This window comes from Budorcas taxicolor, chromosome X (genome assembly GCF_023091745.1).
Source record: "Budorcas taxicolor isolate Tak-1 chromosome X, Takin1.1, whole genome shotgun sequence".
NCBI lineage: Eukaryota > Metazoa > Chordata > Mammalia > Artiodactyla > Bovidae > Budorcas > Budorcas taxicolor.
The window spans coordinates 10,045,716-10,061,793 of NC_068935.1; the positions used below are offsets into that span (position 1 = coordinate 10,045,716).

Consider the following 16,078-nt stretch of genomic DNA (forward strand, 5'->3'; position numbering starts at 1 on the left):
AGACCTGTTGGGATCGCTGCAGTCATCCAAGTGAGACAGAGGATTCCTGGATGCAAGGAGCCATCCTTGATGGGCAAGGTTGGCAGACGCGGTGCCTGGAAGGAGGGGACTGATGGGGGATAGTTCAGAAGTAGACAGATGGGATGTGGGAGTGAGGCAGAAGGCAGGGTCAGATCTGGGCAGTGGGGTGGGTTGGCCATGCCTTTCACTGAGGGTGAGACCCCTCAGAGAAGGAGGGGAGTGGGAGGGAGAGGGGCAGAGGGAGCAGGAGGAGGAGGAGGAACCGTTTGAGGAGGAAGTGGAGGAGTTCAGGTTGACAAAAGTTGAGCTGTAGGAGTCAGTGAGTTGTCTACAGTGCCCAGTTGATGGCGGGAACCTGGAGTTGGACTGTGACATCTGCCCCGGAGATAAAGATGTGGGGATCATCAGCCTCTGAGCCTGTGCGTGGATCAGCTGGCTAGAGGAAGGAGAAGGAAAATGGGAACCAGGAGAAAACTGGAGGCTCAGACAGCACAGACCAAATGTACATCCCATGGTGTGCACAAGAGGGACTTCCGGAACATCCCGAAGTCAATATCATTTCTTTCCTCACTCCTTCGCTTTCCTGCATACTGTGTTTCTGTGTTTCTGGAGGTGGGGTGGCCTGGGAAAGGGCGCGTCATCCTCTTCCTCTCCATGCATCCTTCGGGCTGTATTTGAGGGCTCTTGGTGTTCCTCCTCTTCTGAGCAAGGCGATTTCATTTCCCCCCTCCTCTTTCAGGCTGTTTGTGCAGTTCTGTCTGCCAGAGCCTGTTGGTGGAGACTTCTAGACATGTACATTAAGATGCAGCATAAACTAGCAAGGGAAAGCGTGGGTTTAGGAGACAGTTCAGACTCTAACTCCACTAATTTTTAGCTTTGTATGCATTATCAAGGTTGATTAACATTTCTGAATATTTCCTCGTCTATAAACTAATCCTTATCCTCAATGAGATTTTATAAAAATTGAAATAGATAACATATAGAAAGCAGTCATCACATTTATCATTATTATCATTTCTATTTTTATTATTCTTGCTCCAGGACAATCTGGAACCTTCCATCCTAGGACTTTTATGCCAGGCATCAGGACAAAGAAAGAGTGCCTGAGAAGCAGGTAGTATTCATGAATTACAAGAAAATTTTACTTTCCAGATGAAGAGAAAGCCACAGGGCTAGTTTGAGTTTGATGATGTAGACTTGAGTGTTGATTCTGAGAGCCCAAGGTAAGGGTTCCCTTTCCTAAGATGCCATCTCATCTACTACAACACAAGACACAAGAACTTCTTATATTCCAGCTGATTAGGCTGGAGTTCCAGCATCTCTCTTGATGACATTTTGATTGGATGGTCAACCAGTAAACCAGTTCTATATTCACTGTTTAAAATAACTACAATAGGTAAAACATTTTTCTGAATTGCAGATCCCTGGTGGCCCTAGATGGATATAATAGAAATACTCTTCTCCATTTAGTAGCCAGGACTGTCATGATTACCAAACAGTTCACAAGACTGGTAAGTACAGCCTGCTTTTCTATGTATAAGTATTTGCATTTCAAAGGAATCCACAGTTTCAAAATTCCCTTCTAAAAACATTCGTTTCAGTGGGGGAAATGGAATTAAGTCTGAAACAGTTGAGACTTGCAATAGCAAATTTATGTTTGCTGAGGGAATTTCAATAATAAAGGTTTTATTGGAGCTTTAAGTGTATAGGTACAAAATAGGCTTCCTGATGACAAATTCAGGGTTTTATTACATGGAACATTTGTTCAGGAGTAGCAGATTTTCTTTTCCTTTATCGCCAACAAGTAAAGCTGAAACTCCAGTACTTTGGCCATCTCATGCGAAGAGTTGATTCATTGGAAAAGACTCTGATGCTGGAAGGGATTGGGGACAGGAGGAGAAGGGGACGACAGAGGATGAGATGGCTGGATGGCATCACCGAGTTGATGGACGTGAGTTTGAGTGAACTCCGGGAGTTGGTGATGGACAGGGAGGCAGGGAGTGCTGCAATTCATGGGGTCGCAAAGAGTCAGACACGACTGAGCGACTGAACTGAACGGCTTTTCTTTTCCTTATCACCAACATCTCTATCATTAGAACAAACCTTACACAGTCTTATCAATTTTTATCACTTTTATCACCCACTGGTAGGATAAACAGTATTTAAAGGCATCCCAACCAAGCTGGTAAGTTCTTAAAAAAGTATAAGTGATAGTGGCTCTTGATTTTGATGGCATTAATACCAGCCACTCTTTATATAATGTAAATTTGGTTTTCCTAATTGATCAAAGACCTTATATCTGATTTGAATTATGAAAACATGGTTATAAGAGAAATACATACACTGTATAAAAATAGGCCATTAGCTGGGACTTGGAAATCTTTGTCATGGAAACATTTTTAACAGACTCTTACATAATATCCTATAATGTGTTGTAATATTTAATTATCTCACAACATTAAAAGATATAACTTTTAATTATAAGTGAAACTGGTTAGGAATAGGAGAAGGAAGTAAATTTAATGATAATACAATTTCTTAATATCTAACTATTTCAACAAGATATATGTTTTTAAAATGAGAAAGAACTTATCCATTGACCTATCAGTACCTGTAAGGTCTTGGTTAACTTATTCTCTCTTGATCTCATCTGTCAAGTTGAGCAAGATAACTTATGATTTGAAGAGACAGGAATTTCCCCCTAGTCAAGAACATTCACCTGTTCTGGGGAAAGGTTAGTGAATATGAAGAAATGAGGGGCTCCTGAACAAGGAGATACCTGTGCCCTGCCCCAAGAGTGCTTCAGAGATGTGGCAAGTCTCAGATAGGACAGCCATGATGAGATGCTCAACAACTCCAGTTTTGACAAAGAATCCTGTTGGCATACAGCAGAGGCACTAGAATTTTCAAACCTGAAATGGGTTTGCAATTTGGAACAATGCATATCTTATCGGACTGTGTAAATAGGCCTGCGTTTCTGATACTCCCAAATTTTGACAACATTTGAAGTGTAAGGGAACCATGAAAAAAAAATGAGGAGGCTTCTTTTTCACATTAGCAAGATGAGGGCTCAAATTTTAAATCCCTCCAAGGACCCTTCTATGTCCAAGAGCCCAGGGCCACCACATGAACGTTAAATTCATGGGCAGCCCATTTGTCAGGCTAATAAGGTCCCTTTGCCTTCACATCCTCCCGCCTCTGCTTGGGTCATCTGGTCTAAGTGAATAACACCTGCCCTTCCTCTAGCAACTTCTCCACTAGTTTCAAGAATTTGGAAGAGAGTTGTATGGCAGTCAATTTAACATTTGCCAAGGCCTGTTCTAATTGGACTAGAGCCATACATCCTATCCTATATCCAAACATCTCTCAACCTTTGTACTAGCCTCCAGTCTCATAGGCAGAATATATTTTCACAAGGTGCTAAACTGCGTGCTACACATTACCCCTCCAAAATCCATATATTGAAGGAGGAGATTTGATTCTTACTTAGGTTGTAGAGAAAATTAGCCTCTGAGAGAAAGTGTTTCTGAGACAACTACTAGGAGACTGGAGAAGTAGCAGTACTCTCCTCTTTTTGTTTTGTTTATGGAGAATCTGGGCATTTCCTGATAGACCGCACCCATGAAATAACTCTGCAGCTAGTAATGCTGAAGTTAAGGCTTCCTGATGGGAAGTTCACATGGATAGGAAACACATTTTCATTCCAAGAATGCAGACTGGCTATAGTTGAGGGGGTTGTTGTTGGTGGTGGTGGTTTAGTCGCTAAGTTGTGTCCAATGACTCTTTGGACCCCATGGACTGTAGCCTACCAGGCTCCCCTGTTCACAGGATTTCGCAGGCAAGAATATTGGAGTGAGTTGCCATTTCCTCCTCCAGAGGATCTTCCCAACCCAGGGATTGAAGCCGGGTCTCCTGCATTGCAGGTAGATTCTTTACCATCTGAGCCACTGGGGAAGAAGACACTATTGATGCCCTGCCCAGATTCCACTTCCTGGGCTAGTTACAGCCACCCCACTCAGTTGCTATGAGCATTGGTTGCTAAAAATTCATAGCCACACCCTTGTCAGAGGATATCTTGGAGCCAAAACCCCTTTCCTCTCATACCAACTCACCCATTGCTGGATGGATAAAAGGCTTTCAGTTGGTGGATAGAAACTAGGCTCCTTTGTCTCAAGATGAATCAGTTCTGTGATGCCCTTCACATCCCAGAGCTGCCCTGGGCTCAAGCTGAGGCTACATTTCAGCTGAACAGCTACACCTACTTCCTTCCCCTGTCCTGTCCTGCGCCCCTCATCTCCACACGTTTCATCTGAGAACACTCTGTCAATAAACCACTTTCAGAAGAAGCCCCATGTCAGGCTCTGCTTCTAGAGAACCTCACTTAAGCTTTTAATTTGTTTCATTTCTATGGTTGTCTGTGTTCCCTGCTCTCTCTTTCTCAGTGCAGCCAATTCTGTACTTCCTTGCCTCACAGAAAGTTTGTGGCAGGATTTCCCAGATTTTATTTCCTCCAAACCTCAAATTCATTGTGAAAAATGAAGCTCAGGGAGTGAAGGATTCCCTTCATACTAAAAAGAAATCCCTTCTCCCACTCAATGGAAAACGGGAGAGATCTCAGGGTCCCTTGAATAGATGAGACCACTAGCCTGCTTCCTGACAGCCCAAAGAAAAGAGGAGGAAATAAAAGCTGCTGGCCTTATGATGCTCCTGCAAGGCTGGGTCCTACCCAAGGCTGTCAGTCTCACCAAATTCCTATGCCCTCTATGCCAAGCATGGCACCAAAGCTACCTAACTGGTCCTTCTGGAAACAAGAATGATGGATATCACAGCTATAACTAGTATGGAAAGACATCCCCACAAAAGTCTATGTAGACTTTCTCTATGTGTGTGCATGCCCAGTCGCTCAGTCATGTTCCATGCTTTATGGCCTCACAAACTTGTAGCCTTCCAGGCTCCTCTGTCCATGGAATTTTCAAAGCAAGAATACTGGAGTGGGTTACCATTTTCTCCTTCAGGGGATCTTACCAACCCAGGGATCGAACCTGAGTTTTCTCCATCTCCTGCATTGGCAGGCGGATTCTTTATCACTGATCCTCCACGGTTATTTTGTAGAAAATTAAGATATCTAATATTTCTTTCCTATCCGAAAGGCCAGCAAAGGGAGAAGATTATGATGTTATTATGAAACAATCTGTTAAAAGACTGTTTATGATACATATTCATTAACTGATGAAAGGCATACCCTACAATGTAACCTGAAAAAAAATAATTCCAGGATATCATACACAGTATAGCTTCAATAATGTTAAACACACACATCCACATTCTTACACAGACAGAAAGACAAGGAAGAGCAATTATTGGTGACTTATTTTTATTTTCTTCCTTACAGTTTTCTGTATTTTCTAAACTTTTTGTAGGCAGGATTAACGTCTTTCGAATCAGCAGGTCTCTTCTTATTCTGCTCTCCCAACGTCAGTCGGTAGATGTAGTACCAGGAGCCAGCCCCGACCACCAGGCCTGTTGCCATCAAGCCCAAATTCTGAGCACGGCCCATGCTGCAGCTGAGCAAAGCTCTCAGGGGACTCTCTAGGCTATGAGAGCCGCCTGGACGCAGGAGTCTGAAACCGCAGTCTAGCTGGATCTAGGGGGCGGGGGTGTTGGGGGCGGAGAGGGAAGAAGAAAACGAGGCGTTAAGCTGCTTTTTCTTTTGCATCATCAGCCCAGTGATAGATGGACCAGCAGACAGGGACAGACCGAAGCGAGAACCAGACAGAAACAGAGAGGAGACAATGGGGACTCAGTGCTGCAGTGAAAACAGTGAATGCATCAACCGCTAAATGTGGGCTCAAACCCGGAACTTGTCCTGTCAGTCCAGGTAGTCAGGCCTGGCTCCCCCGCCCAACCCATGGCTCCACTCCCCGACAGCCTCCTCCTCCCCTGCCCTCTGCCCGCGGGGGACCCCCACGCCAACCTTTTCAGCTGTCTTGAACAAGGCAGAGCACAAAAAGGAGCTGGGTTCGTGAGACCCTGACGGGGCTGGGCGGGAGGGTCGGGGAGACTGACAAGCCCCTCCAAACTCGAAAACCTACCCTCCACCCTCATTTCAAGAGTCTGCAATCAGTACCCACCCTCACGGTGAGCGGCGGGAATCAGGACGGGTTTCCTCTTGTCCTCCTTCCCTGACCACAGTCACACCGCCTCCAACGAAATCGGGAGTCGGTTACCTGAGTAAGAACCGCTATCTGGACCGACTTCAGCACACAGGCTCCTGGTCACGTGAAGCTACGTCACGGGTGAGTTCAGGGTCCCACATTTCCCCTCCTATGACTAGCCAAGCGGAGGGTGGCCCGCCCCCTTCCAGCCCCCTCCTCCTGTCCCCCCAGCACCACGCAGGCCGCTGTCCCTCCTTTTAGTCATTGCACATCCAACAGACGTGTTGTCTTTGGTTATTAGAAGAGGCAACATTTTCTCCTGGGCTACTGGCCGATTCCACTGCTGCTCTGGGGAATGGTCCTGTCCTCCCTGCTCCCTCCCCCCTTTTTCTTTGGAATCACTAATGTTCACCTCTGCAGTCCTGAAAATACCTGGAAATAGGGATGGGGGAAGTGGTGGCAGGAAAGGAAGCAGAGAGTAGGATGGATTTTGTCATTTTCTTGTTAGCACTATTCTGTTTCTTTTTTACAATGCAAATTTTATTGTGGCAAAATAATGATAGAACTACTTTCACATGCGAAGAAAAAGATTATTTTTTTTGTAAACTCATGTCTCATAAACAGTCATTCTCACTATGAGTTCCATATGTGCCACTCAAAGCTCTCTTAATGTCTTCTACATCTAGTCACATGATAAGACCCTGATTTAGCTAATTATTTACTTGAGAGTTTACAAATCTGCTAATATAGCATAACCAACTGGCTTGATTTCTGGACTGCACGAGAGTCACTGCGAGTGAAATGTTGGAAAGGCATTCCTTTATTTATTCATTTATTCAACAAATTTACTGAGACCTCCTACATACCATGCATTGTTCTACATCTGTGGTTACAAGGGTGAATAAAACAGAGCTAAATCTCTAAATCATGTGGCCCTTACATTGTAATGAGAGAGACAGACAATAAAAAAGCAAATAAACAATATATATATAAAATATACTATTAGTGATACGTACTAAAAAAAAATAATTAAAAGCAGGAAAACGAGATATAAAAAGTTGAGAGAGGTTAAACTTTCAGATAACTTTTCAGGGGGACCAGAGACGGCATCACTAGAAAGGTGACCTTTGAGTAAAGACCTGAAGTCAGTGAAGGATCTAAGTGTGGTAACATCTGGGGGAAGAATATGCCAGGCATGAGGACAAGCAGATGCAAAGGCTCTGTGGAAGTAACAAGCCCAGTATGTTCCAGGAACATCAATGAGGCTGGAATCACTGAGTGAAAGAGAGAGCAGTAGAAGATGAAGCAGAAAGGTAATAAGGTTAAGAGAATAGGCCCTTGTCAGCTGTAGTGAAGACATCTGCATTTACACTAAACCAGGGAAGGTGGGTTGGGAGTTTGAATTTGGGGGAGGTAGTGAGAATAAACTATAGGGAGACTAGAGTGACAGGGAGACTGATCTATCTACATCTTTCATTCAACAGCAAACTGAAGAAGGAAAAAAAACATACAATTAAAGCATTTGATAAACTGATTCAGGCAGTCCTAAATTTATATATATATATATGAAAAGGAATAGTGGAAACTTGGCTTATGTAGTAAAGAATTATATATTTATAATTTAATGAATTATTGGTTAAATTAGATTAAGTTAAATTAAATTAATGAAAAGAAAATGGGCTTCCCAGGTGGCGCTGGTGGTAAAGAATCCACCTGCCAATGTAGGAGGCACAAGAGATGCGGGTTCAGTCCCTGGGTAGGGAAGATCCCCTGGAGTAGAAAGTGGGAAACTGCATGGACAGAGGAGCCTGGTGGGCTACATTGCATGGGGTCACAAAGTGTGACTGAGCGACTGAGCACATAAAATAGTCTTAGTCTGATGAAGACTATATCAGAGGCTATTCTGACCTAGCGGATTCCTCCATCTTTGTGGGCTACCAAGACCACAGAACTTGTGAGGTAACCTCTACTCACTGATATTATTTCCTTCTACTACTTTTTGTGAAGTACTAATAAACACACGTAAAAGTAACCTTGAAAAACAGATAAAATGTGTTAAGCAAAAGTTACATTAAACGATGAAACATAAGAGGTATTCCCATATTCTTCAAGTACAAGATCAGAAGGTTCTCAAGCACCACCATTACTCAACATAGTTCTGGCCCTTATAACACATGCAGAAAAGAAAAAGGGGAAAGTTATAAATATTAGAAAGGAATAAATGTAAAACAAAATCATCATTTGAAGATGGTTATGTATACATACCTGGAAAAACCAAAAGCATCACCAGGAAACAATTGGAATCAATCAGACAGAACAGAGAAGCTGGCAGATACAAAATAACTAATAGTAGAACATTTTCCTTAAGCAGAAAATCACCTTTAAGAAATTATAATCGGAGAAAGGAACAGCATTTCTGCGACATAAATTTCTAATACCTTGGAAAAATCTAACAATTAATAGGAATTATTTAGCTGAAGAAGCTTACAATATTTGATTAACAAACAAAAATAGATCCGAGCAAAATGGAGACATATTTTCCTGGAGGGGAAGTCTCAATGTTAAGATGCTAATATTCCTCAAATTAATCTGCAGATATTATTGCAATTACAATACAAATTCCAAATGCTTATTGTTTATTCTTGTTCAATTCAGAAGTTGATTAATAACCACAAATGCACTTACTAATATGTGCATAAAAAGAAAGCTGGAAATCTTTAGCAGCAACTAATACTGGAGAAGGTAATGGCACCCTACTCCAGTGTTCTTGCCTGGAGAGTCCCAGGGATGGAGGAGCCTGGTAGGCTGCAGTCCATGGGGTCGCACAGAGTCGACAGGACTGAGTGACTTCACTTTCACTTTTCACTTTCATGCATTGGAGAAGAAAATGGCAACCGACTCCAGTGTTCTTGCCTGGAGAGTCCCAGGGATGGGGGAGCCTGGTGGGCTGCCATCTATGGGGTCGCACAGAGTTGGACACGACTGAAGCGACTTAGCAGCAGCAGCAGCAGCAACACTGGAAAAGAGATCATGGAGCTCTTTCCCTGAATACTATACACTTCCTTACTGTTTTGAATATTTGTAACCACTAATTTATACATACACTGGGGCTTCCCAGGTGGCACTAGTGGTAAAGAACCCGCCTGCCAATGCAGGAGACATGAGGCTGTGGGGTCGATCCCTGGGTCGCGGAGATCCCCTGGATGCCCTGAGGTAAGGTGGCCAGAGGTGAGAGGCAAGCAGGCTGCACCTCTCAGGTCAGGTGGTAGCAGCAGACAGCGTAAGGAACAAGGTTAACCGGGCCACCATGCATCAGGGCAGAGCAGGAGAGGCAGGCCTGGGTGCTTTCCCCAGCAACCTTCATGGAAACCCTCTGCTGCAGGGGTAGGTGGGAACAGCAATGCCTTCTGTGAATCCCTAAGTTACTGCTGTGAGGGAGAGAGGGAGGAAGCCAAAGGCACTTACTCAAGTTGGTCATCTGAGTAAATATTATATTTACCACCCTAGTCACCTGTCCATATATACTTTTGAGATAAGCAACAGAGTCAGGTGCCAGAGGATGAGAATATAGGAGAGGTGGGAGGGCAAGTGCCTTCCTCCCTCCCCTCTTGACAGGACTGGAAGCATTTGACCATATCTGCATCCCTCATATCCGTCATTTTCTTCGTACAAGAGCTATTCTTTTTGCCCAGAGCTGAATCACAAAACTGGAACCTGATCCAGGGACAGGTAATCAAAACTGTCATGGTTGCAGCCATCAAATTGCAAGAGGTTCACACAGCAGGCAGCAACAGTCTGGGAACATGAAATAAAGGTGCTTCTCTAACGGAACAAGACAGGATCATTTATTTATCCAACTGAAAAGCTGTCCCAGAAGGAGAAAAAGTAGGATATTATTTGTCCAAAATAAATGAGATCAGACAACTGAACATCTCTCCATAGATCAATTTACAGATGCTATGGACACACACTTAAATTGTTGAGAAAAATTCCATTTTTAGATACGCAAATACCTTACCATGCTTTGAAAACTATTTCCTATGCAGCCAATAGAATTTTCTATGTGGTAAAAATTAACCAAAATTAATGGTGCCTTTCAATATTAGTGGGAGATCTTTTTTCTAGAACATGTCTACTCTTTTTTTGTTGTTGCTGCTGCTTCCCACACTGAACTCTTGTTTTCTTATATTTTCTTGCTATAATAATAAAGGGTGGTAACAGCTTAAAAAAAAAACAAAACAAAACAGAGCAGTATTACAGAAGTAAAGACCGCACTACCGTTCCCTGTCTCCTTTCTGACACTCTGCCTCTCACCTATACTGGAGCAGGGGTCCGACTGCGGGCAGTAGTGCATGGGGGACTGGGGGTGGAGCGAGGGGAGAGTGTTCAGCTGCTCAAGAAAGGATGAGAGAATTCCCCGACAAAAAAAAAACTGTCAATACCCCTCCAAGAAGATGCCATCCCCTCTCCGGTAACCAGAGAAAGGGAAAATTCTAACACAAGGAGAACAGGCTACTTGTGGCTTCGGGACTATAAAGACCAAAAAAAAAAAAAAAAAGAGTAACAGGACCTGATGGGGTAGGGTGAGGTACTAGTGGGGTAAAGGAGGGGGCTCCTGCTCCTGGTGGGAGTGGAAATTGGGGCCCCAAGCTTACTGGCGATGCAGCCCTCACGTGACCAGGAGCTGACGTTAGCAAAGATACTTAAAGCTCTGACCGCCGTCCTCCGTTCTCCTCTGGGTACCAACTCTATTGCGCGGTGCACTGCCGTGCGTTTAACCCAGGCGCGGAGGAGGAGGAGAAAATCCCCCCAGATCCGGGCAGGTGGGTGCGAGGGTGGCCATGACCCGGCACCCCTGAATAGGGGTAGCACAGAAATGCGGGAGTCTGAGGCCGCGGGTATCTCCACCTCGCCCGCCCCTGGCCGACTCTCCAGACCCCCGCGCTTAGTCGCAGCTCATTTTGGTGGGCGGCGGGGAGCGGGGGAGGGGGGAACATAAAGACGCAGACATACTTGCAGAGAATCCGCTTCCTCTAACAGCCAGTGTTTTTCTGGTTTTGTTTCTGACACTCAGGCCCCACACCCCACATCCCATCCAGTTTTGAGAGGAGGAGGGAAGAGAAATAAACGTGGCAGCGCATATAAGGCCAGTGGGGAGGTTGGGGAAAGGGTGATCCGAGGGGCACGCAATTAGTAAACAATCCGGCTTATTCACTCCCACTCTCACTTTTCAGATACCTCCTTCGACCACTGCCCCCACACCCTCTTCCCCGGCCGGCCCCCAGTCCTTTGGGGTGCTAGGAAATGGGTGTGACAGCATTTGTAGGGGAGATGGCGGGTTGGCTCTGGGCTTTACAGGAAGGAAGACCCTGAGAGAAACCGCCGTGCTAAGTCCTAGACTGCTTTCCAGACATCACTGGCCCATACAGCCCTTCACCCCTGTTTTTTCAGTCCTGAAAAAGGAGTTTGGGTACGCTGGCGGGAGAAATGGCGGTTAACGAGGGTTTGCGATGCGGGGTGGGAGGCGGAGCCCAGAGCAGAGAAACAGCGGAGAATCACGACCCTCAAACCAAAAGGGCAAACACTGGGGCCCGGTTGCTGGCTGGTGCCAGGCCTGGGGGCTGGAGTGTGAAGGATGGGTGGTCATACGAGGGAGACGCCAGATTGTTTGGCCATAACCCCTAGTCCAGCGACCCAACCAGCCTCCGCGGCACCCTCGCCCCGCCCCCTCCTGTTTCGGTGCAGGAGAAGGGGTGTGGCCGTCTGGAGAAATGGCGGACGGGGGCGGGGCGAAGGGAAGGAGGGGCTGAGTGCCTGGAGAGTCTGCGCGGGGGCGGGGTTTAGGGTGGGAGGGGAGGGATGAGAAGAGTTGAGGGAATTAGGAGGTGGATGCCCTTTGTCATTCTGGTTTGTGAATGCTAAAAAGCAATTGGGGGCTCTAGTCTTGAGTCAGTTCCATCCTCCGGGCTCAGTCTCCAACGTTTTGCTGTCTGTATTTCTGCTTTTCAGTGTGTCTTTAGGATGAAGCTGTAACTGAACTGAAGGAAAGAGAGACAGCCCTGAACCACTGGAGGTCAGTGTGAGGGGGGCTGGGAACTGTCTGGGAACCCCTTGTATGGATGTGGCAGAAACCAGAGCAGAAACTGGGGCCAGAGGTTTCTCTTCCCTCATCTTCTCCCTCTTTACAAGAAACACTTGCCCTGGACGTGTCCTTTTTGGTGAAGCCAAAGGGGTGTGGCATTTGCCTTCTTAAAACAGGGTTTGAGGAGGAGGAGATACGGTAGGAAAGAGGAGCCCTGGGAGGGAGAAACGTACTCACAGGGGTTCAAATCAAGAGAAGAAGAGAATCCATCTAACAAAGGTGCCAAAAACCCCCTTTCTGGAATCTTTCCACAGTTCTCTCTGCCTTTTGGGCCCTGCACAACTGTTAGCCTGGTGGAAAAGAGCAAATTGCTCCTGCTTTCCCAGCAGGTTGGTAAGTGTATGGGGATCACCTGGGAATCTTTGGGGTGTGGGTGAGGGAATCAGAGAAGAATCTAGGGTTCCTTCTGGCTCTCTACCAACTTTCCTGAAGTCTGTTTGGCCTCTCATCCCCCATTTAGGTGCTGGGAAATTAGGTGCGTTGATATTGGGCAGGGCGGGCTAGGGATAAAGATGCAGAAAACGTTAGACAACCAGGGACCTGAAGCAGGGACCTGAAGCAGCACACAGAGGCCTGGACACCTATATCTGGGTACTAGCCCACCCACCAAGCATTATGTCCCCAGACTCTTCTGTAAGTAGGCCTGGTTAGGCATGAAGTGAGCAAGCCCTAAGCCTCATTTTTATCCCTCACCCCCAGGTCCTGCTTTGCTTGCAGCCTCAGCAGAATTTCGAACCTGAGCTGAAGTGCCTCACTTGGACGTGCACACACCCCATTTGGGCACGTCTGGATCAGAGAATTAACTCCAGCTGCATCATGAGCCGCGTTCGGGATGCTGGCTGCGTAGCTGCTGGGATAGTCATCGGGGCCAGTGCCTGGTACTGTGTCTACAAATATGCCAGGGGAAGAAACCATATGATGAAGAAGAGACTGGCTAAACCCAAGACCAGGGCTGTGGCCGAGACTGGAGCCAGGGCTAGAGCTGGACTAAGGGCTGGATTCACAATTGACCTTGGGCCAGGATTCAGTCCTCCAACCCCAGTCCGCACTGGGGCAGAGGAAAGGGCTCAGGATGAATCCTCTGCTCTGGACACTGCTGGAGCTGAAGCAGTGGTCCCAGCTGCATCCAGGGCCGAGACCCAGAGTGGGGCAGGAAATAAGGCCCAGGAGACAGAAGGGGCTCGGCTGGGGCCTAAAGCTGAATCAGTAGCCACAGTGGCTTCTGCAGTGGCACCACCTCTCTGGGAGGCAAAGGCTCCATCAGCTGCGAAGCCTCCCGCAATGGTTGGGGCTCCTAAATCAGCAGAAGCCCCTGGTGTAGCAGAGGCTCCCAGGGCACCAGTGGTGCCTCATGTGGTGCCAGTTCCTACTGAGGCATCACTACCTACAGAGGCAGTGGAGGCTTCCATACCAGCAATGCCTACTGGGGCAGCAGCGACTTTAGGGGTAGCAGCGCCTTCTGGGACTGCAGAGGCTCCTGGGCCTTCAGGGTCCTCTAGAACAGTGGCAGCCGCTAAGAAAGCAACCCCCGGGGCTCATACTGGGGCTATACCTAAGGCCGGGTCAGCTACTGGAGCTGTACTCAAAGGTGGAGCTAAAGGTGTAACCAGGTCCCGGACTGGAGGCAAGGGCAAGGGCAAGAAAAATAAGGTTGAAGTAGATGAACTGGGGCTGGGCTTCCGGCCCGGAGATGGGGCTGCAGCAGCCGCGGCAGCGTCTGCTAATGGGGGCCAGGCTTTCCTGGCAGAGGTTCCTGATTCTGAGGAAGGAGAGTCTGGATGGACAGACACAGAATCGGAATCAGACTCTGAGCCTGAGACCCAGCAGAAAGGGAAAGGGAGGAGATCTGTTCCCATGCAGAAGCGCCCCTTTCCTTATGAAATTGATGAGATTCTGGGTGTCCGAGATCTCAGGAAAGTCCTTGCTTTGCTTCAAAAGTCAGATGATCCTTTCATCCAACAGGTAGCTTTGCTCACTCTGAGCAATAATGCCAATTATTCATGCAACCAAGACACAATTCGCAAGTTGGGAGGCCTCCCAATTATTGCCAACATGATCAACAAAACCGATCCTCACATTAAGGAAAAAGCCTTAATGGCCATGAATAACCTGAGTGAGAATTATGAAAATCAGGGCCGGCTTCAGATATACATGAATAAAGTGATGGATGACATCATGGCCTCTAACCTGAACTCAGCAGTACAGGTAGTTGGATTAAAATTTTTAACAAACATGACTATTACTAATGACTACCAGCACCTGCTTGTCAATTCTATTGCAAACTTTTTCCGTTTGTTATCTCAGGGAGGTGGAAAAATCAAGGTTGAGATTTTGAAAATACTTTCGAATTTTGCTGAAAATCCAGATATGTTAAAAAAACTACTCAGTACCCAAGTGCCATCATCATTTAGTTCCCTCTACAATTCTTATGTGGAATCAGAAATTCTTATTAATGCCCTGACTCTATTTGAGATCATCTATGACAATCTCAGGGCAGAAGTATTCAACTACAGAGAATTCAATAAAGGCTCCCTTTTTTACTTATGTACTGCATCTGGAGTGTGCGTAAAGAAAATTCGAGCCTTAGCAGATCACCATGACCTCTTGGTGAAAGTGAAAGTTATAAAACTAGTGGACAAATTCTGATTGTCTGTGTGCTCTCGAAAACTTGAAGAAATGTCTGGTTTTGCAGTCTGGGAGCAATGAAAATTGAAAGTTACTGCTTTTTCACCCTCTCATATAGTAAAGGGATCCTTTCAGCTGCCAGTTTTGATTAATGTATCTATCAGAGTGATGTTATCTGTGACTATCTCCAGCTTTAAGCTGAACCATTTTATGAATACCAAATAAATAGTCCTCTTGTCCTGAAAATATATTTGTGACTTTAATCGTGCTGCTTGAATAGAAATATTTTTACTGATTCCTCTATGTGAATTGACAGTGAACCTGTCCATCATGAATAGCCTATACTTTTGTCATCTCTTTTGACTTGAATTTATTCACCAAAGACTTCATTTGTGTATCATTAATAAAATTGTATGTTTCAGTCAATTTAAAGAATGGTTTTCTTGCTTGAATATAAAATCTAGCTGGAATTTTTCATAATTTCTTTTGGATGTTTAAAACATCTCTTAAATTAGCATTAGGGGTATCAATTTTTTTTAATTATGATGCCAACCACTACTCAGATGAACTAAATGCATTTTTTATCCAAACTTACTCACATCTAAAAACAAACATTTTTCTTTCATTAAAATGGACTCAATTATAAAAAATAAAATCTAGCCGGAGAGGTGAGGTACATAAATACAAAAAGATTACTAACAGTACTTGGGTATATGCTTATTGCCAAATATATGCTATCTGTTTAAACAAAGCAGAGGTTGCTAGGAAGCTTCAAGGAGGAAGGGCACACTTAAGGTGGGCCCTGAAGGGCAGCATGAGAAAACATAGAAGGGCATTCCAGGAGGGGAAAGGACTTGAAGAAAAACATGCAAATTTGTTCCAGTGACAGGAAGTTAACCAGTTTGCCTGGAATGGAAACTGGGGGAAGAGAAGTGATGAGAGACTAAGGTGGAAATATAGGGTGTGAAAAGTTTGGGGAAGATCCTGAACTGCAAGCTGGAATATTGAAATATGATCCTGTCATTTTCTGGGAGTTACTCAACATTTTTGGCAAAAGGAAAGGTAATGGGGAAATGTGCAAAATGGGCTGCAGCTGGGATGGCATTAGGTGTGGAGACATTTGTTAAGAAGTTAT

General features: G+C 45.5%; 1 protein-coding gene across 2 annotated transcripts; it reads left to right on the forward strand.

Moving 5' to 3' along the window:
* The first annotated feature begins 10,920 nt into the window (after positions 1 to 10,920).
* ARMCX2 (armadillo repeat containing X-linked 2) lies at positions 10,921 to 15,278 on the forward strand. 2 transcript variants are annotated; one of them, XM_052663475.1, is made up of 4 exons: positions 10,921 to 10,999; positions 12,186 to 12,249; positions 12,573 to 12,651; positions 13,018 to 15,278. In XM_052663475.1, exon 4 carries the CDS (start codon positions 13,135 to 13,137, stop codon positions 14,962 to 14,964), a length of 1,830 nt encoding a protein of 609 aa, XP_052519435.1. In that variant the 5' UTR covers positions 10,921 to 10,999; positions 12,186 to 12,249; positions 12,573 to 12,651; positions 13,018 to 13,134; the 3' UTR covers positions 14,965 to 15,278. The 2 variants fall into 2 exon arrangements, with proteins under 2 accessions (XP_052519435.1, XP_052519436.1); XM_052663476.1 differs by lacking the exon at positions 10,921 to 10,999 and adding an exon at positions 11,531 to 11,646.
* Positions 15,279 to 16,078: the final 800 nt, after the last annotated feature.